The sequence below is a fragment of the Gossypium arboreum genome, chromosome 5, assembly GCF_025698485.1.
Source record: "Gossypium arboreum isolate Shixiya-1 chromosome 5, ASM2569848v2, whole genome shotgun sequence".
Taxonomy (NCBI): Eukaryota; Viridiplantae; Streptophyta; class Magnoliopsida; order Malvales; family Malvaceae; genus Gossypium; species Gossypium arboreum.
The window spans coordinates 2,410,438-2,432,292 of record NC_069074.1 but is presented as its reverse complement, the minus strand read 5'-3'; the positions used below and the strand labels follow the sequence as shown (position 1 = coordinate 2,432,292).

The window sequence follows — 21,855 nt, the reverse complement described above, 5'->3', positions numbered from 1 at the left end:
TCAGACTTGCGACAATTTCTATCTATTAGCATATTTATCTAACCTTTTCCATATAATGATTATAGCATCCAAACATGAACAGTTGCATATACTTCTGAAAATATCAGTATATATAAGACACCCATAAAATCCCCAACAAAAAAATTTTACTGTAATATACCTATTAATAATAGCTATATTCAAATATTTTTGCAATTTATTTACCAATTCATTGACTGGTATAGTCATCAATAATTTCACATCATTCAGTTCACTCAAGAAATTAATTCGGAAGAAATTTTCAGTTAATCGTTCTGTAAATTCCATATTTGAACAAATCGATTTTACTATAAATAACTTCTTTATTTAACAATGGTACTGTATATCCCAGCTAGTTTTCAGAAAAATTTGATGTCTCTATTCAGAACCCATCTTTACCTATTAACTCATTCTCAGTTCTGACTGTATTATCAATTGTTCAATCATTGAGCTTTTCACTTTCCGCTTCTGAATTTAATCAATATAAATCTCATGAATTTCATTGCATATAACTGTATTAGTAAAGGGGTATAGATTGTAAAGCCTCATAATTTAATTTTCATATATTTTCTCATATAACATTTATTATTCTCAAGTATTATAAAACATTTATCTGTACTTTTACGAGTTCTGCTTCATCATAACTAACATTTTTAATCGGGGATAATCTTTTACCTTGTAACGAAAATTGTTTACTTTTTACTTAACAGAGGCCCAGTAGACTAGATAGAACACTTCGGATATACATGACTTAAACAGAGGTGCATTATTATGCACTAATGAACAGAGAGCACTGAAGTGCTATACAGAGAGCACAAATGTGCTAATCAGAGAGCACTGACGTGCTAAATATCAAAGACCGCTGACATGCTAAATATCAGAGAGCACTGACGTGCTAAATATCAGAGAGCACTGACGTGCTAAATATCAGAGAGCACAAATGTGCTAATCAGAGAGCACTGGCGTGCTAATAATCAGAGAGCACTGGCGTGCTAATATTCAGAGAGCACTAGCGTGCTAATAATCAGAGAGCATGCTGAGGTCCCTTAACATCCTAGTAGTTCTAATCTTGTCTACTTGGGCAAATTATTTCATACATGCATATCACTTTTACACCTTTCGCATAATACTTTTACATGCTTTATAATTTAATCCTTGTACCAATAATTCATATACTTATATCTTCTGTATCTTCAATACATGTACTATATTTCAAAATTCACTATTTATTCATAATTCTCTAATAATCCTTATCATGTACTTCATATAATATTTTTATATATTTTGTAATTTAGTCATCAATATAATATTTCATGTAGTAATATAATTTGCTTTTAATAATACATATAACATAATATTCATCATCGACATATATTATAAAACATTTATTCATGCTTCTTTTCTTTTCTTTTTTCTTTTTTTTATACCGATTCATCATAATCAACTTTCTACTCGTATACTTGAGTATCGCTTTTAGCATTATCAGAATTAGCTTGGTTGAAAAACATCTCTTTCTATAAGTAAAACAAATTTCATTAGAGTCGAGAGATATCACACTATCACATATTTTAATGACATGTGTTTTTAGACTTCACATATACTACGTTTGGCCCGAGAACCGACTAAACCATAGCTCTGATACCATCAAATGTAATACCCCTAACCCGTATCCATTGCCGAAACAGGGTTACAGAGTGTTACCAATACATACAGAACATTTACAGATTAATCGAAACATTACTATTCACTTTCTGAGATCATATATATATATATAACGACCTTTATTTAGGCCCTTGAAGCCCAACATGAACATTAAAATCAAGTCGGAGCTCAACTGATTTCTCGTAAAATTTTTCGCTTAATTATTTTTTTTTTAAAAAGTTTACTTGTGAGCAGTACCCACATGCCCGTGTGATTAGGCCGTGTGGATTCCACACGCCTGTGTGGCTTGGGACACGCCCATGTCCCTTGTCCGTGGAGCTTTCTGTTTATGACATCATCATCAATTTAGGGGCACACGGCCACATCGCACGCCCGTGTCCTAAAGTCGTGTTCCATATATCAATTTGAGACACACTGCTGTGTCTCTGCACTGTGGTCAATATCTAAGCTATTTTCCAAGCCTTGGTCGACCTTAATCTCTTACACACTTATACAAAATCAAAAGCATATAATATGGTATTCATTTAATGATTAAACATTCTCAATTAAACTACAAACATAGCATTTGTATGTCATCATACATGTGTCTCTCATACTCATTTTACCTTGTCTATTATGGTACCACTTATACTTTTATACCATGATTATCATCTTACCAAATATTTTCAGCTTAATCATCAAACATATATATTTAAAGCTAGATCATATATTTATAAAATACCACATTTCAGATGCGCGGAATAAAATACTTGCCTTAGACATTTCAATCCAACTTCATACCCAACAAGCATCATATTGAAACTAGTCATATATATACATGTCATGATATGTATCATTCTCATACTGTTTTCTTATAAACATATATCATTTGTTTTCCTCCTCCTCCTCTCCATTCCACATCTTTAATGTATAACATTCTTGTAAGTACAATTTCACAATTTACTTATTAATGCTCACATCAAGCTGTGCACACGAGTCATAGTCACTCAATCATTTATAATTCGAGCTACAGAGCTCGAAATTAAGATCCGTAAATTTTCCCTGAAACTAGACTCACATATCATTCCACCATAAAATTTTTAGAATTTTTGGTTTATCCAATTAGTACAGTTTATTCATTTAATTTTCCCCTGTTTCACTATCCTACTGGTTCGACCTCTCTTCACTAAAAATTAACTATATCACAAGATGTAACTCGAGATAATGTTCCCATTGATTTCTATTGAAAATAGACTCATTAAGGATTCTAAGCATATAAATTTGAGCCTCTAATTAATTTTATCTAATTTTTGGTGATTTTCAAAAATCAAAATAGGGGAACCCGAATTCGTTCTAACCTTGTCTCACAAAATTCATTATATCTCATAATTTACAATTCAATTGCTTACACCGTTTCTTCTAAGAAACTAGACTCAATAAGCTTTAATTCCATATTTTATTCATCCTCTAATTCAATTTATACAATTTATGGTGATTTTTCAAAGTCAACCTACTGCTGCTGTCCAAAACTGTTTTAGTTCAAGATGTTTATTACCATTTTTCCTCTAAATTTCACAGCTCATACAATTTAGTCCTTGCTCAATTAGCCCATCTATTAAGCTAATTTTTCTCAATTAACATTTTATTCCATCATTCTAAACTATTACAAAACCTTTGAAAATCAGAATTTTAACACTAAACCTTAATTCACAACTTTTTCACAATTTAGGTCCTAAAATCAATTTCTATTGAAATTACTTGATAAAATCATCAAACAACAAAATCAAAGCTTCAAATTCATTTTATATCATCATAAACAGCCAACACTTATCAATGATAGCTTTTAATTTTGTTCATAAAATCAAAAACTAATGAATTAAACACTTGGACCTAATTGTAAAAGTCACAAAAACATAAAAATATCAAAGAAAAGGGCAGGAATTGAACTCACATATGTCAAAGTATGAAAAACCAGCAGCTTTCAGACCTCCCATGGCGTTTTTGCTGAAGGAAAATGATGATATCTCTAGATTTTTCAAATTTGTCTTGTTTTATATGTTTAATTTACAAAATTTTCCATTTTGCCCTTGTTTCTCCTCGTCTTTTTTGTTTATTTTCTTGCCCAACCGTCCAGCCCATACAATTTGGGTCCAATTGCCTTTTAAATCCCTCCTTTTTAATCACTTAAACTATTTAATCACAATTTAATAAATTTGGCACTATTTTCAATTTAGTCCTTTTTAATTAATTGACTAACCAAACGTTAAAATTTTCTAACGAAACTTTAATACTAACTTAATAACACTCCATAAATATTTATAAAAATATTTATGGCTTGGTTTATGAATCCACCCTAATTTCTTGATTAATTCTTTTAAAGTCGCAAAATTCACTAATTAAAAAATAATTCTTTTAAGTTCGCGCTTGGCCTATAATTATTATTTGTTAAAATTTCTAAAATTACTCGTCGGATTTAGTGATCACGAATCACTGTTTCCGACACCACTGAATAATTTGACTGTTACAATTTGTGTAATTAATTATTTTTTTATAAAAAAAAAACCTAAAACTACCCATATTCCTTCTCCAAATATGTTTCAATGCGCTCACACTTACGTCCTCTTACATTGATAATAATATCGATATCAGCCAAAGTAAAACTCAGTTGACATAGTCTATCTATAAATATTTAACTCTTTACTTTATAAAAATAAAATAAATTATTTTATATTAATTTATTAAAATTTGATCATTGTACTTTATAAAAAATTAAAAAATTAATCAAATTATTAATAAATACAAAAAAAAAACTTTGTACTATTGATTTATGTTAATTTATTGCAAATAAATAGTTGAAATAAAGGTGACTTTTGTTATTTCTGATATTTAGATGAGCAATTTAATGACAAATTTAATAGATAAAAAGCTGAATTATATCTTCCCAAAATATATCATCCACCTCAAATTATAAAAAAATGGGATCTAAAATTAAGACATTTCATTGATGTCATAAAATATCGAAAGCAACAAACAAAACTATAAACCAAGCCATATTACCCATTATTTTAGTTCTACTTGTACAAAAGATATTTCTTGATTGATATAAACACAAGTGCTTGTGTTTTGTGTTTTAGTCGGCTAGAAATATTTTTATTGGAATAAAACTGAAGTTCAACTTCCAAGAGATACAAAGTAGAGCAACGATAATTACAGCGATTAAGTTGCAATTAGCAACAATATTTGTTATTAAAGCAGATAATTAAGTATAAAAAAGTCACAGCTGTAGCTGAGAGCATATATGCAAATGGTGGATAGTTTATGTACACGAGCCGGAAAGAGACGGTGGGTATTTTTCCTTTTTCCCTTTTCTTCTTCTGATGGACAATAAGATGTTGGTTTCAACTTCCATGTTTGTGATAGATGTATATCAGATCAAGGGCTGCAGAGATACACAGATTCAACGATTACGCGTTGGCTGCCGCCTCTTCTTCAACCATCTGCGACACTGGGAGAAGGGTGCAAATGAGGTTGCGATCACCATATACATTGTCAACACGTCCTGATACACCAATGTAAAGTTGTTAGTATAACTAACCATGCTAAAGAATAAACATGCATGCAGATTCATGCTCAATATGATGCTTCAATATCATGATGATGAAAATACTAAAGAAAGCAACAATGCAAGTAATGATGATAGTGTCATACACACCTGTAGTAGGCCAGAACTTAGCAGTACGAAGCCAGGAAGCAGGGAAAGCGGCGTATTCACGTGTGTATGGCTTTGTCCATGCATCACCCATGAGCAAAGATGGTGGATGAGGAGCTCCCTGCATGTGCATATTTTATGCATAATGCTTAGCTTATTGTCATATAAGAAAGAAAAGAGAGAAAATATGGGGTATTGAAGAGCCATTTCACCTTCAGAACATTGTTGTGGATATCAGCTTTTCCATTCTCAATCTGAGCAATTTCTTCCCTAATGGAGATGAGAGCATCACAGAACCTATCGAGCTCCGCCTGTAGAAGATAGTGAACACGGACGTGTGTGAGAGAGAGGAGGAATATCGGATGTTGTTAGGCGGAAAGATATTTGGTGAATCATATACCTTGCTTTCACTTTCAGTGGGTTCAATCATGAGTGTGCCTGGAACAGGCCATGACATTGTAGGAGCATGGAATCCATAGTCCATAAGACGTTTAGCAACATCTTCAGGTTCTATTCCAGCGGTGTTCTGCAACAATGGCGACTTGCAATCAGTCATGGAAACAAACAAAAGGCTAAAAGAGTGGAAAGTTGAAAAACTATTCTACTTTGACTACCTTAAATCCTCTTAAGTCCACAATGAATTCATGAGCAACTGTTCCATTGACACCACGGAAAAGAACGGGGTAGTAGTTCTGGAAACACGAAATCAATCACAAAAAGAGATATAAATGTGAAGACTGAGATGATTGTAAGCACATAGTTCCAAGGAAAAAAAGGTAGGTACCTCCAACCGTTTTGCCATGTAGTTTGCATTCAGAATAGCTATCTTTGAAGCGTCAGTCAGTCCCTTTGACCCCATCATGGCTATGTAAGTGTATGATATCGGCAAGATAAGTGCAGAGCCCCAAGGTGCAGCAGAAATGGTACCAAGAGGGTGTGATTTGTCAGTGGCTGGGATACCTCCAGTTGATACCTAACAGCATGAATAATAGAAAATCAGCATTGGTAACAATAGGTGAACGATCCAGTTTCATAGGGATGCTTAAATATCCATAATATGCATGTCTCAGGGAGTATATACCACTGGATGTGAAGGCAAAAAGGGTGCCAAATGCTTCTTGACACCAATAGGTCCCATGCCAGGTCCACCACCTCCATGTGGAATGCAGAAGGTTTTGTGGAGATTCAGATGGCAAACATCTGCTCCAATAAAACCCGGACTTGTCAAACCAACCTGTGACCCGAAAAAACGTTTTCTTTACATTATATAGGTAGAACAAGTAAAAAGTGTTAAAATAAGTTGGAAGAAAAAAAAGACCTGGGCATTCATGTTAGCCCCATCCATGTACACTTGACCTCCATTGTCATGGATTATTCTACATATCTCATCGATCCCTTCTTCATACACTCCATGGGTTGAAGGATAAGTGACCTGAAATTGAAATTAAAAATTAGATTTGCATGAACAATTGCCTGGCCTTAAAAGAATTGTGCAGTAAATTATGTAATTATTCATACCATGAGAGCAGATAACTTGTCCCTGTTAGCTTCAGCAGCTTTCCTTAATTCTTCAATGTTGATGTTACCCTTGGAATCAGTTCCTACAGGAACAATTTTCATTCCGCACATTGCAGCACTAGCCGGATTTGTCCCATGTGCTGAAACAGGTATGATACACACGTTCCGGTGATGGTCTCCTCTTGACTGCAGTATTCATCCGGAGTATGCATCAGCATAATCAATTCTACCATTATACTAATAAAAGGAATTCCTTTTCTTTTGGTGAAGAGGATTAAAAGCTGGTTAGTGTCACTTACCTTATGATATGCACGGATAACCATTAGTCCGGCATACTCGCCAGCAGCGCCAGCATTGGGTTGCAAAGAGAAGGAGTCAAACCCAGTGATAGTACACAACAGGTCACCCAAATTATTGAACATTTCCTAATAAACCAGAAACCATAATTCATCAATAAACTAAGGATTTAAAATTCACTCTTTACTACATTTTCTTTTAAAGCATCAAGGAGTTCTAGGTAAAGGAATATTTGCCTGATAACCCTGAGCCTGTTCAGAAGGGGCAAAAGGGTGGATGTCAGTGAAACCAGGCCATGTCACGGGCATCATTTCAGTTGTCGCATTTAGTTTCATCGTACAAGATCCCAATGGAATCATACTATGACACAATGAGAGATCCTTTGATTGTAACTTGTGAAGGTACCGAAGCAACTCATGTTCTGTGTGATACCTGAAAAGATAACAAATAATAGTGAGAGTGGCACATTTGATTTGTAAGCTACAAGTAGGTCGTCGTTTCATGAAAGTCCCTTACGTGTTAAATATTTGGTGGGTAAGATATGAACTCTGTCTTAATAGCCCAGAAGGAATTGCATTCCCAACCTCTGGTGCAAGAGATGCAGCAGTGAATGAGACCTGAAAGTTGAGATTCAGGGTGATTCTAAGTCAATAGGCAAAAAATAAGTGTGAACATTATAACTATAGAAAAGATTATTAGCACTCACTGGTTTGCCACCAGCAAATACTTTGAAAAGCTTGTCCAAGTCATCCAAGGTAGTTGTTTCATCAAATGAAACAGTGATCTGAAAAGCAACCGAAGTCCCGGTAATCTCGTTATATATAATAATATTTGACCAAATAAAATCATAGATGGAATCAGACTCACAGTTTTGGCATCTACAACTCGCAAATTAATCTCACTCTTGTAAGCAGCATCAGCAATAGCGTGGGCATCAGCACATGTAACCTTCACAGTATCAAAGAAGGGAATACCTTGGACTTCAATGTTTCCAAGTTTTTTCAGTCCCACAGCAAATGCCCCAGCAAGACCGTGGACACGTTGCGCAATGGTTTTTAGGCCCTCTGGTCCATGATAAACAGCATACATAGCAGCCATGTTTGCTAGTAACGCCTAGATAGAGCAAGATATCAAATCAAACAACGCAAAGAAAATACAATTCACTAAAGTACTAATGAGTGACGACTTAAATCAAACAAAAAGCTTTTAACGCTTAGCATTTAAGAGTTTACTATAGGAAAAAGCAAAAATATCTTACTTGAGCTGTGCAGATGTTGCTAGTAGCTTTGTCCCTGCGAATATGTTGCTCCCTCGTTTGCATCGCCATACGCAAAGCAGGCTTCCCTGAAGAATCGACACTAACACCAATAATTCGCCCTGGCATCATCCTCTTGTACTCTTGGGAAGTAGCCAAAAAAGCAGCGTGAGGGCCACCGTACCCCATCGGCACCCCGAACCTCTGTGCTGAGCCAACAACTATATCTGCTCCAAGTTCACCTGGGGGCTTCAACATTATCAATGCTAACAAATCAGTTGCCATGACAACCTTAACACCCTGTGCATGAGCGTTCTTAATGAACTCCCCATAGTCCAAAATCTCACCCTCGGTACCCGGATACTGAACCAAAACCCCACAAACATCACCAGAGCTGTAATCAATATCCTTAAGATCTGCAGTAACAACTTTAAGATCAAAACCATCAGCTCTTGTCTTACAAATATCAATTGTCTGAGGATGACAATTGTTTGCAATAATAAAAGTCTTCTTCTTTCCTTTCACTATGTTGTTACACATGGCCATTGCCTCAGCAGCTGCAGTTCCCTCATCAAGCAACGAAGCATTTGACATAGGCAATCCAGTAAGATCCGTAATCATAGTTTGGAAATTAAGCAAAGACTCAAGGCGTCCTTGAGATATCTCAGCCTGGTAAGGAGTGTATTGAGTGTACCAAGCTGGATTCTCCATTATATTCCTCAAAATCACAGGAGGAACATGAGTGTTATAATAACCCATTCCAATAAAAGACTTAAAAATCTTGTTCTTTGATTCCAAATCTTTCATGTGTTCAATCATTTGGCTCTCAGTTAATCCTCCATCAAACTTGGAAAACTTCATGGAATCAATACGTATAGCTTTAGGCACGGTTGCGTCAATAAGAGCGTCGAGGCTATCAAACCCACATGACTCAGCCATCTTGGTCTGCTCTTCAGGGGTTGCAGAGTTATGGCGGCGAGGAAAAGTATCACTTGATTTCAATGCCTCGACAGAAATGGATCGAATTTGTGACCCAACACCAAAACCGACATTGTTCGACACATTTCTAGCACCTAATGAATCTGATCTGCTATGATTCTTGGAACCAAAAGGTGACAATGAAGACACATACCTTGATGGAGTGTAGGAAACAGGTGATCTAGAACTTATTTCACCATTGCGTGATTGCTTGGATTCATTAACCAAACGTTTCAGGATTGCCCTGTTAGCCACCTTCCTTGCGCGCTCCATCAAAGAGTTTTATTTCTTTGTTCTTTTACAAGGTTTAGTAATGGAAATGCAAAGAAGAAAAATAGAAACTTGGGTTGTTAAAGGAAAAAAAAAGAGGCTAAAGGTTTGTTCTTTTTTTTTTTGTTAAACATGAGTTGTTGGAGGAAGAAGGTTGGTGGACTCTTTGTTAGTAATATATATACATATATATTGAAAATATTTGTATGGTTGCATTCAAATTATAAATGAATATCTACAAATTATTATCAAGTTTTAATTTTTATGAGAAAAATAAAGAAATTTGTGGGCTTCAAAGTAGGGTGAGTGATGAGGGGTGGGTGGTGGGTGACTTTACACCTAAGTGGGAAAACAGAGATTATTATTATTATTATTTAAGGATAAAATATATATGACACTCTGCAAATGAAAGACATGACAAAATCCTCAAAACAAAATGAATGGAAGTAAATGCAGGAAAACAGATTGGGATTCAATGGATCACAATATTTCATCCCCTTACTGAAATAAAACCCACAAATAAAAATTTTTTATTTGAGATTTTTTTAGTTTCCTGGGTTTAGATAAGACCCGGAGATTAAAACTACACATGCCCAAAAAATAGGAAAAATAAAGATTAATTGATTGTAATACTATCTATATATAGTAGATATTATTCCTGTTTTGAAGAAACAATGGGGTTGTTGGGCTTTGCTGCTGAAACATGGGAAAGATATCTTAAATAATTTTCACTTTTAATTAATTTCCCTTTTTTAAATCTCCATTGATGTTGGAAGGGGAACTTTAGGGCCTCATCGCCTCATTAAATAACCAAATTTTACGGAAATTTGAGAAGATGGGGAGGCTAGCGATAGCGAGAATGATTGGGTTGAAGATATATCATACCCGCCACACAATCAATCAATGTATGTGAAAAGGAAATGCCCAATCTATCTAAATTGATTCACTTCCATTTTCATATATTCTTTCTCGTTTTTTCTGCTTTTTTTTTTTTTTATAAACTACATACAAGTAACTTTTAAGTTTTCATTACTCAATTTTTAAAAATTACAAAATATATATTAAATTATTCGAAAGTTTAATTTAAGTTATTTGGTTGTTAAAATCATTGTTGTATAACTTTCTCTGTTAGCACTATCTACACCAATTTTGCTTTTTTTATCATCCTCTTCTATGGTTCAGTTTATTTTCATGAAACAACTTTCAACATCACGAATCTACGAACTAAAATTTAAATAATTTTATTATTTGATCTCTGAAATTGACCGTCAGATCGACTTGAATCTAAGCTATGTTCTTTTACTTATCAATAGATATTGATTCACTGTACCAATCGTTGAATCGCTCATTAAAGCTAGTTAGTCAGACTTTTAGAAAAAAAAAAAAGACTTAATAATCCAATAACTTGAACAAAAACTTTCAAATAATTCAATGGCTTAAATGAAAAATTTTAAATAGTGACCAATTTATAAATTTTTAAAGTTGAGTAACCGTAATGCATACTTACTAATAATTTAATGTTATAACTGACACTTATTACAGTATAAATATAAAACCAAAAGTTTAAACATTAAAAGAAAGAGTTTAAATATATTCATATGTGTATTTACATTTATATGCAATACTTATTTAAATTAGGTGAACGCTACTTAATTGCTTAAATTTGATACGATTTTAAATATAATTTTTTCTTTTCTCTCTTTAATTGATAAAATAATATGTAAAGTAAATTAGTAATGACTAGAAAATTTTAAGATTAATTTATTATTATTTTTAAAAAATCTCATGAAAAAATGCTTTTGTATTTTAATATTTGATACTACAGTATAAAGTCTACATTTTTACATGTATTTATCTCTATTTAAGTTAAATTAATTTTTTATAAAAAATTATTATTGAATAATTATTTTAATTCTAATTAAATTGAATTAAATAGTAAATAAAAGAAACACTCAAATTTTTACTTAATTGATCCGCATTACCTCCTAACTATTTAGTTTACATGTGCAAAAATCCAAAAGTTTTAAAAATCGAAGCTCAGACAAAAAGTTTTGAAATAGAATTAAAATAAATTCTAAAGAATATTTAATTTTTTTTATATCATTCAAGTTCAGCATATTATTAAACTTTCACACAAACTATGCCTATAAATCAATCTCATGTCTTGAACACCCTTCACCTATAAATTCAATACTAGGATTCAAATTATTTTAAATATTGAAATCATATCAACATAGCTCTTATAAATTAATAAAAATTTTATAATTAATGGAATAATTAACTCAAATTAAAAGTATTTTTTCCTTAGTAATATTTTAGTATTAAAAGAAAATCTAAACATAGATTGTCATAAAAAGTTTAGGTATAAAGATAAATTTAGTGTCAGTATGGTTCTTCTTTTTGAATTATTTTAACTTTCAATTTTAAAATTTAGTCAAATTGCTTGCTTTTCTATAGATAAACTAACTCAATTGTTAAAATTTTAATGGCATTGATGTGGCCACCTAGAATTCATAAAAATTTAGTAAAATTATTTAAAATTCAACAAACTTCATAAAAACTTTTGGAAAAGTTATCCATAATGAAGTATATGTAAGATGCCACATCAATATCATTAAAAATTTAACAATTTAGGCAATTTTTCTGTCAAAAAGTAAGGAATTTGACTAAAATTTAAAAGTTGAGGGCCAAAATGACCCAAAAAAAAAGGACAAAAATGATAAAATAAGTAAACATTAGGAACTAAATTTATCTTTATGCCAAAAATCTATAGTAATCCATTGTTAAGATTATGGTGTCTATATATAAATTTTTAAAAAATTGAAGCAATTCATAATTAAAAGTATCATGGAGGCTCCAATATCAAGAGTCAGATTGCATTTTGTCAATTTTACTTTAAAAAAAAAATGAACAAATTAATTATTGTATATTATATTGAAGAGCAAACTAATAATTTCTACTATTAAAATTGACGTGGTTGAGAATAATCAAACAATTAAACGTGACATGCTACATGTATTTCATTATGATGTATTGGGGCCAATCTTTAACTGTAGAATTAGAAAAAATCTTTAACACAATGACCATATTACTCTTTAATTTAATATATAAAAATTAATTTACTCATTTTTAATAAAAAAAAGATAAAAAAATAATCTAACTCTTAATAAAATGATTTCCATAATACTTGTACAGTAATTTATAAATAAAATGTCTGATACCTTGTTTGTGCTACGTATGCCCCCACCAAAACAAATTTAACACGTTAAATAATTTTATTTAATCCTAACGATAATTCTCAAAAATTAAGGATTTCCCTAAAAAAGAATTTGTTTATGCCAGAGTCTGCACTATTAAAAATTTCATATTTTTCTCATATTTACCGAAAACTTTTTGTTAGATTAAAAAAAAATCTATCATAAGTTTTTTTTTTTTCTTTATTCACTTATTTTCCACCGCAAGTAATAGCATGGAAAGGTTTTTTTTTTTTACTACAGTTACATTGCATACAACACAATTAAACATGATGTTGCTTCATGACCTATGATCATTTACATAACACAATAATATAAAATTTGCTTAGCAACAACAAAATACTGCTCCAATGAGAGCAATATATCCTAAAAAAAGAAACCTATAACGCCTTTGAAATATTAGGAATGATTTTCATCTATACAAAAAAACAATCTCTGATGACTTGTATTTCATCATTAATCTCTTCAAAATGAAAACTGCACATGCCAGTCTCTCTTTGCGCTGACGTTAAATAAATGGAAGATTTTTTGTTGGTGGGCGGCACAAAGAAGGGATGGGAGATTTGTATTCCGTAATTCATAGAATAATTTGGTTTAAAAAAATCAATAGCCAGAGATATTCTTAACATTTTGGTATGGCTTAAAAAAATAAGTTGGAACCCAAACTATTGACAACCTTTTTAAATTTTGTTGTACGTTTCCAAATCCATGTAAAGCACATGGAGGGCCGCTACCCTAATTTCACTTAATCAACACCATCTTTGAATTAATTAAACTGGTCGGAGATCTCAATTACCTCTCCCAACAAGCTGAGATTCAATTCTCAGAAAACATTTATAAATTCATACAACTTGGGTACATACACTTCAATTCTGTCATAAAAGCTACAAAATTTATTAGTGAAAAAAGTCACAAGATAACCTGCAAACTCGCTAACGATACCGTCAACCGCCGTGTACCCGTTAAAATGATAATAATAATAATAATATTAATAGTAAGTATCTCAAGTGTGAAAAAGGCCACAAGATAGCTCCATTAGGAGGATTGCAGCGTCTTCCACATCTTGAGGAAACACACGCTGCAAACCTGAATTCTTGCTCAAACTTAGAGTAATTTCCTTAAAACAAAGCTTCCTCTTCTTCTGATGATGATGAAGACAGGTATTGCCTGATTTACTCTTCAACTCTTTCTTATATTGTCCAACAGTACGTGATTTCTTTATTTCCTTCTTGTTGTGGTGTACCCTAATCTTCATCGATGCTGCAACAGTCTCTCCATTTTCCGCCGCTGCTTCCAGGGCTCGTCTTGCCTTCCTTTGCCGAATCCCACAAGCATTGCAAAGAGACTGCCCCAAGTTTTCAATATTAGTAACCTTGCACGTTTATAATTTACAGAGTTAAACAACGCAAGTATAGGGTAAATAGACATTTTACGTACCTTGGGACCTCGAGGCCCACTTCTCCAAAGAGGCGTCGTGGTTGTGTTGCAGTCGGAGCAGACTCTAATGGTGTTATTAGTTTTACTGAAATAATATTTTTCATCGCTATCCTGAATCGGATATTGATATTTACTGTCATTCACTGCTGCTTTATTATGTGGTAATGGAGGAGGACCACTGCAATTGGAGTTCATCATCATCTTTTTCGTTAATCTCATCTTAGAAGACATCCATTTCAGTTCCACTGATGATCCATTATTACGATCACTTACACTCTCATAATCATCTCCATCATCTTTTCTTTTTCTACTTAAGGATAAATCCACCGCAGCAGACTCAAGTAATGATGACGATGAGCTTATCGCCTGTTGAATATCGCTTGATCCACCTCCTCCATCATGACTCACGTAATTATTGACCTATATTTACAAAAACCATAGATAACATAATTTCAAAACATTTACATCCACATAAAATACATACATAAATCAAGATATTAATCAAAGATCATCAGTTAATAATAAAGCAGAAACACGAGTTTACCATATGGACATATATAACTATGAAGAACATTATATATTACCTTGAGATCATAGGGTTTTGGTTCTTGAGGTTTATGAGTGGCAGCAGCATCAGTACTGCTAAAGAAAGTAGGATGATGAGCAGATGAAGAAGAAGCAGTATGTTGGGGGAGTGACAGAAAAAGCTGAAGATGGTGGTGGTGGTGGTGTTTTAGATCCTCTAGGGGAAAGGGAGAGGGTGGTGAGTTGAGATCATAGAGCGGTGTCATTGGCAAAGGAAGATCTTAAGATGAAAGAAAATTGTGGAGTAATTAATTAAAGCAAGAACCATGAATGGGGATATATGGGGAAATGGAGGTTAATATTAGTGTTAAAGGGGGAGTTATATACTAAGGATGTGAGGGAGATTAAAGAAGAGGCTTGAGAGGCCTTCACGTGACTTCATTTCACCCAAACAAAAAACAAGATAAACAAGACAAAGCTAAAAAGAGGTTTGAATGGTACTGCTCATCACCAGTATATGATGCCAAAATAAATTAAAACCCTACCTGCAATAACCTTTCATCACTTCGCCTCTATAAAACATTTTTAAAATAACACTTATTTTTCGTAAAAGAAAATTACTAATAAAAAAATTATTTAATAAGGCTCACTTTAATGTTTTAAAAAATAGTGAATATTTCGTTAATTTAAAAAGAAAATTGATACTTACGAATGAAGTAACTAATTTATCCTCCTTCATTCATTTGCATCATATTTTTTTTTCATCTGAGAAGACAATAATAAGAAGAAGAAGAAGAAAAAAGGTACATGAACAATTCTCACCACCATTTGGTTGCTTTATTGATATATACAGTGTCAAGTTTGCTTGCATCTCTGTAGCAGTAAATAGATGATAATCAGATAATGTACCAGTCAGCTTCGGATGAGGGTGTCGACTGTCGAATATATACGAGTATATCTTCTTCTTCTTCTTCGAAAAATTTTCAGGTATGGCTAAGGTTTTGGAATATTTTATATCCTTTTATCATATATTATCAAACATAATTTTTTCCAAAAAATAAAAGTTGGAGTACTATAGATGCCATGGGAGTCAGCTTGGCTCCATATATTGAGAGCATGTTGATTATATATATATATATGTTTTTTTATATATTATGATTGAATAATCTCAAAATTTTAAGTTTGTTATAATAATTATACTAAACAAGTTAAGATCTATAAATGCATATTACATTCTCAATGGGAGATGTAAGTTCAAGTTTTGAAAATAATATTATTAGTAGAAATGATCCTGAACATGGTCCGTAAAATAGACATAAAACAAAAGTTTGAATTTATATGTTAAATAAAATTGACACCTCAAAATTAAATTTGGATTTTTATATTTATAATTTTGTTTGTTATAAATCAAAAGGATTGAAAGTACAATATATCAGTTAAGTTTTCTCTATTTGTAGCTTGTGTTGTTCTGTTTTCATCTTTTAGGTTAACATTAATTTAAAACTCTTATGAGTTGACTTATGTGTCTACCGCTAAATATAGATTTTTTTTTTATAAAAAAGCACTGAATTAAGCCATTTACATTTTTGTATTTAGGGTTTTGTTTAGATTGGGTTTTAATTAGTAATCTTTGATAAACAAACAAAGCAGAAAATGTACAAAATAATGAACCCATAAACAAATTAAGAGTGCAAAAAGGCGGCCATAGCTAGGTAGCGGTGAAAGCATGATTGATTTGCACAGACATATGCAGTCCTGGAAGATACTAGGAAGGAAAATGATGAGCGGTGTAAGGGCCAGATTTTGCAGAGACAAAGAGATGGGGTTGTAGATCTGCATGGAACGGAATGGATACATATCTTGCTCTCAATATGTATCGCCAAAAACCCATCAAATGCCTTCTACAGGCTAGCGAGACTGCTGGCTGTTGCTGCCCCCCAATTCAGTCCCCACACCTTTTTGCCAACTTGACCCATCCCTTTTGCTTCATCTTTCCTAATTTTTTACCATCCATATGTAATGAACCAATAGTCCAAAACACATCCAGATAAATATTATTAAAATATGTAGCAGTAATACCTGTGTGTATGTTTTCAATATCTATATTCAGGTTACCTAGTTGAGAAAAAGAAGAAGCAATCATTACATTACATTACATATGAATCTGCAGATCCAATGTGTTTTTCTATGTTACATACCCTTTTGTTCACACATGTTTTGCCTTTTTGTCTCATATTACAAGCTTAATGACCTCAAAAATTTATGGATTTAATGGAACCTTATCTTTCACATAATTTAGTATAAGAGATGAATAACGTCGAAAAAATAGAGGCCGATCATTTATAAACGTACATTTGGAAAAGAAAAGACAAAAGATATTATTGTCTCGAGTTGAAGATATGTTTGATAAACAAGGTACTGAAATATATATCGCCAAGTCCTAACAGCCTTACACCATTTGATGACAAGGTTTCAGGTCAAGTCATTTCAACATAGATCCTTTACAATAATGTTTTCAGTGACCAGACAAAACTTGAATGATCTTAACATATATGTGTATTTGGGGATCACTGACTCAGATTAACCTTCATATATAAATTTTTAATGATGATAAGGCATGCTACGTAGACTGCTGTGAATCACTCCTATGTTGTATGCATGAAAATTGTCTGGAATTAGATAAATTTTAGATTAATTATATACTCTTTTTTTTTTTTTTATGATGATTTATACGAGTCCTTATATAGAATGCCAATAGTCCAATGAAATAAGTGATTGAAGTTTTTGTTGGCAACTTGAATGCTACCTCCTTGACGAAATTTATGGAAATATACTATACACATACATGTATATTAAAAAAAACCTTTTAATTTATTATTTTTATTTTGAAATTAGGTTTTTACCTTATAAAGTGAGTCGAATCTCAACCCTCGTTAGAATTGAAGCCCAATTTGATTTATTTTCCCAAACCTCTATTAAGAACTTAATAAATTTTTTGATAGGTAACTTAATTCTATTCATAATTTGTTTCAAGTAAATTGGAGAAAAATGTGTGTGTTTTTTAAAAAAGAAAAATAAAACAGCATTAAGCAATTATAATAATAAATATGAAATTAAAAACCCATAACATGTACAGTTTAAAGAAGGTTCACCTGAATACTTGTGAAGCTTCTTGTAGTATGCTTAACCATAAATTCTGCAATTACATTGTAAACTCTGAAAATGTAATAAATACGTACTTTTCGATTCAAACGTGCTTTACGCATTCAAATTCAGAATAATAATAACCAAGCAAATATTTAATGCTCTCCAAAGTCCAAAATTTAATACAAATATTTAAGTTTAACAAGTAAATGGAGCTTTGGAAAGTCTAGTTGGAATAACAGCTAAGCCAAGCAAAGTTGTTTGAACCCGTGGTGTGACCACTGATTACAAAGGTCGGAACTTGAAAGGGCTAAGGGGAAGGAGTTTCTTATAATAGAAGCCTAAACCTACGAACCACTGAACCAAATTGTAGTTGGAAATTTGGATCATGGTCCTGAACCTAGTTACAACCAAGGCCTGACCATTGGGTGGACCAAAGTCTACAAATCTAAGCAGCTTGCAGCCATCTTTCGTTTGTAAACATGTAAGTGCATCACATTTCAATGATTATTGTTGGTTGGCTTGTCATGGTTTCACTTTCTTTTTTTTTTTTTGGGTGAGGAAGACAAGGAAAAGGTTATTTAAAATAATAAAATGAAAAATATTTTGATTTATGAATTAATGGATAACTTTTATGGTTGTTGGTTGGTGATTAATTTTAACTTAAATATTTCCCCTCTCTTTTTTATTTTTTGAAATTAAGTCACTTCTGATTTTATGTTAGAATGATCTGGTCCTTCCGTTTATAGAGCAGCTTGTCGTTTGATGGGTAGATTTTTAATACAACTTTTAACATAAGTAGAATGGACATTCATTAGGCAAATAATGAGTGAAGTTTTACCATAAGTAGAATATTCTGAAAAGATCATAAACATCTCACAACAAATGCATTAATATTTTAAATAAATTAATTAATGGTCTGAGGTTTAAATTTTAGATTAAGTTGAACTAATCCAAATTTCTACGCAATTTTGATCTGAATCTCTCAAACTAGATGGATGGACTTTCTAGTTTATAATAGAAGAAGGAAAAGATTATAGGTAGAATATTTTTGCTATTAGTCTAGAATTAATCCCTATATATTTAGTTAATTTTGGTTTTTATATTTTTTAAAATTTTAAAATTTTAATTCTCATTTAGATGGTACCAGTTAAATCTATTTAGGTCAAATTTTGTTATATATTTAATCAATTTTAACACTATATTTTTAAAATTTAAAATTCCAGTCATAATTCAAATAGTAGCCATTAAATCTATTAATTAGAATAACGAAGTATTTTTGTGAGTATTATATAAAATAATAAATTAACATAACATTACACATATGATATATTTAACGCGTAAAATTTTAAAAAGTATGAATTATATTAACAATTTTAATAACTACCATTTATATTATGATTGAAATTTCAAATTTCAAATATATATATATATATATATATATATATAAAAGCACTGACTAAATTCACCACTTATGGATAGTAAGTTGCCTCTAGTAGCTAGCCAGCAAAGTCCATCGTCTAGAAGAAAGCATGAGATAGGCCTTCATACAGCAATAATTGACAAATCCGGACATGCAATATAGTATATATTAAGAAGCCAAAAATTAAAGGGGCAAGAGTTGAGGGTTCCATCTAGACATTAAGTAGTTAAGTGTTTCAGTAATGAGGGTGACGTGGTTACATCTCCTTAGGTAGAAATTAGTTGGATATATTATATGGGCCTAGCAAATGATCAAAGGACCACGCATTGGGGTAGCTACTTAATTTCAACCGTATACATATATATTTATTCTTGGGGGCGTTGGTCCAGCAATAATAATTCCAATTACCACATCCCCAACTTCGTACACATTATTTCTTTAATTTAGTTGCTGCCATTGCAAGCATATTTTTCGTTCCCCCACTATTACATGAATATCATGCAATATAGTCGACGGTCAAAATACATGAATGAAATTATAAATAGAAAAAGTGATGATGCATGATTTTCAGCCGATGTGGATGCAATAAGTGGTTTCAAGTGTTTTTTGTTTCTGGAAGGAATAATTATCACATGATTTATCTGTGGTGGAACGCATTATGGGATTAAATCAAAACTCAATAACTTAAAAGCACCCAAAACAAGCATTTATCTTTTGGATTTAACATTTACTTGGGACTGAATTGAGATAAACTTGAACCCCAAAAAGACAAAAGGAAAGATGCCAAAAGAAAAGGTGTGAGTGGTTTAGTTCATGATGATTCTGGACTAGTCTGCAAAACAAAGAGATACCAAAACTACCATGAGAGAGAAGTACATTCAGGTTTAAAAGAAACGACACTATCCTTTCACTGCACTACGGAAGGTAATCACCATGGATGGGATGAGATGAGGTGAGACTCAACAGATCATCATCTCCAATCTTTGGCTTTTTTCCACTTCAAGTCCATTCTTCCAGTTCCAATGGACCCCATCCTAGAACTCTTGCTAGCCATGGATCATCGCCAACCTCCCCTTCTTCTTCATCACACCTCTCCATACCCTTTATCCATAATTCCTTCTCCGGTGACCCTTCTTTTACGTCGGGGAACTTACCGGTGGGTCCCACGAATGCAATGCCGGCCATCACCGTGGACGATGAATCAGACATTGATGCCCCACAGCTCTCACTGATCTTAACGTCGCTTATGGGAGAGAACGTCAGTGAAGAAGAAGAAGAAGAAGACGATGACAGCGACGGAAAAGTTACAGAAGGTGGCGGTGATGTTGATGCTATCTCTTTGTAAAGCTCTTGCATTATCTCCTCCAGTTTCTCTTCTTCGACAGAACCCTCATAGGAGAACTCGCTTCCGTCGTCGGAGTCCGTCAACAAGACGTTCAACTTCCCCGCGACGTTGCCGGGAAGTTCAATCTCCAGCGACTTCAAGTCTTCTTTACCTCCTCCTAGCGTCATCATTAATTGAATTTCTTAATTATATGTTGAGTTCAGAGTTGGGAAGAGACTAGAGAAACTCGTAATAATCCTTATAAATAATAGAAAGGGGGGGGGGGGGGTTGGATGCCACGTAGGATGGTAGGTGCAAGAGAGATGACGTGGCAAACAGAGGATGAAAGAGGTGACGAAAATAGAGACAAAAAATATTTGTCAATATAGAAGAAAAAGAAAGATTAGATTTTACGAAGAATATATTTGAAGGAAACTAAAAGGACAAGGGAATAGGGAATGCGTCGAGGAACACAACTTTAATACTTTAATAATAAATTTGAAGTTCACGAGATTGCCCTTCTTTTTGGATTTTATATGAATCTCTGCTTTGTAGAATTAATAATAATTAGATCAAACTAATCCATTCTTTACATCATAATCATTAATTAATTAGGCAGGTATATGTAGTTGGAGTACAATGAAAGTGGTAGGAGCAATTAATTTATCTAATTTAATCTTTAATAGTACATCAATTAACAAGCAAAGTACAACGATTTCCCAATAACTACATTTTGGATACTGGTTCAACTAATATGACAATATACTATTAATTTTTTTATTAAAACATATAAGATTCTATTGCTATCAAATATCTTATATGTATGGACATTGTGTTTATACTATTTAGCCTTTTCAAGAAACAGCTCTGAGGTTGTTTAAGAAGCAAACCTACCTTGCAGGCCTAAAAGCACCATGGCTAAAAGAGATATTATCTATCATAAGTTGGGCTTTGAGAGGTCCATAATCCATGTCTTGAAAGTTGCTAGCTGGATTGCAAATACACCAATTTTAGGGCCTGACATGCTTTGTTACATGTGATGTTCTTCTTCTAGCTTGTGTA

At 32.6% G+C, this 21,855-nt stretch overlaps 2 protein-coding genes across 2 annotated transcripts; both read right to left on the bottom strand.

Moving 5' to 3' along the window:
• Window positions 1-4,748: 4,748 nt before the first annotated feature.
• LOC108456146 (glycine dehydrogenase (decarboxylating), mitochondrial) lies at window positions 4,749-10,288 on the bottom strand. The gene is made up of 15 exons (XM_017754746.2): window positions 8,442-10,288; window positions 8,051-8,296; window positions 7,890-7,967; window positions 7,700-7,800; window positions 7,420-7,615; window positions 7,186-7,311; window positions 6,887-7,072; window positions 6,687-6,800; window positions 6,450-6,602; window positions 6,153-6,341; window positions 5,983-6,060; window positions 5,769-5,894; window positions 5,581-5,679; window positions 5,372-5,489; window positions 4,749-5,218 (listed from the first exon to the last, which is right to left on the bottom strand). Exons 1-15 carry the CDS (start codon window positions 9,687-9,689, stop codon window positions 5,124-5,126), a joined length of 3,153 nt encoding a protein of 1,050 aa, XP_017610235.1. The 5' UTR covers window positions 9,690-10,288; the 3' UTR covers window positions 4,749-5,123.
• A 3,472-nt stretch (window positions 10,289-13,760) lies between these two features.
• Window positions 13,761-15,348, bottom strand: LOC108483982 (GATA transcription factor 21-like). The gene is made up of 3 exons (XM_017787567.2): window positions 14,962-15,348; window positions 14,378-14,797; window positions 13,761-14,285 (listed from the first exon to the last, which is right to left on the bottom strand). The coding sequence occupies exons 1-3, from the start codon at window positions 15,166-15,168 to the stop codon at window positions 13,944-13,946; spliced, it is 969 nt and encodes a 322-aa protein (XP_017643056.1). The 5' UTR covers window positions 15,169-15,348; the 3' UTR covers window positions 13,761-13,943.
• Between the last annotated feature and the right edge of the window lie 6,507 nt (window positions 15,349-21,855).

What these genes read in the sequence shown, in the direction of transcription:
- LOC108456146 (XM_017754746.2), bottom strand. Translation starts at nt 9,689, where the DNA reads ATGGAGCGCGCAAGGAAGGTGGCTAACAGGGCAATCCTGAAACGTTTG. An exon ending in GGGCTAACATGAATGCCCAG is followed by an intron (nt 6,603 to 6,686) that starts GTCTTTTTTTTC and finishes TTCGGGTCACAG; the next exon opens with GTTGGTTTGACAAGTCCGGG. An exon ending in TCCACAACAATGTTCTGAAG is followed by an intron (nt 5,490 to 5,580) that starts GTGAAATGGCTC and finishes ATGCACATGCAG; the next exon opens with GGAGCTCCTCATCCACCATC.
- LOC108483982 (XM_017787567.2), bottom strand. Translation starts at nt 15,168, where the DNA reads ATGACACCGCTCTATGATCTCAACTCACCACCCTCTCCCTTTCCCCTA. An exon ending in CAAAACCCTATGATCTCAAG is followed by an intron (nt 14,798 to 14,961) that starts GTAATATATAAT and finishes TTGTAAATATAG; the next exon opens with GTCAATAATTACGTGAGTCA. An exon ending in GTGGGCCTCGAGGTCCCAAG is followed by an intron (nt 14,286 to 14,377) that starts GTACGTAAAATG and finishes AACTTGGGGCAG; the next exon opens with TCTCTTTGCAATGCTTGTGG.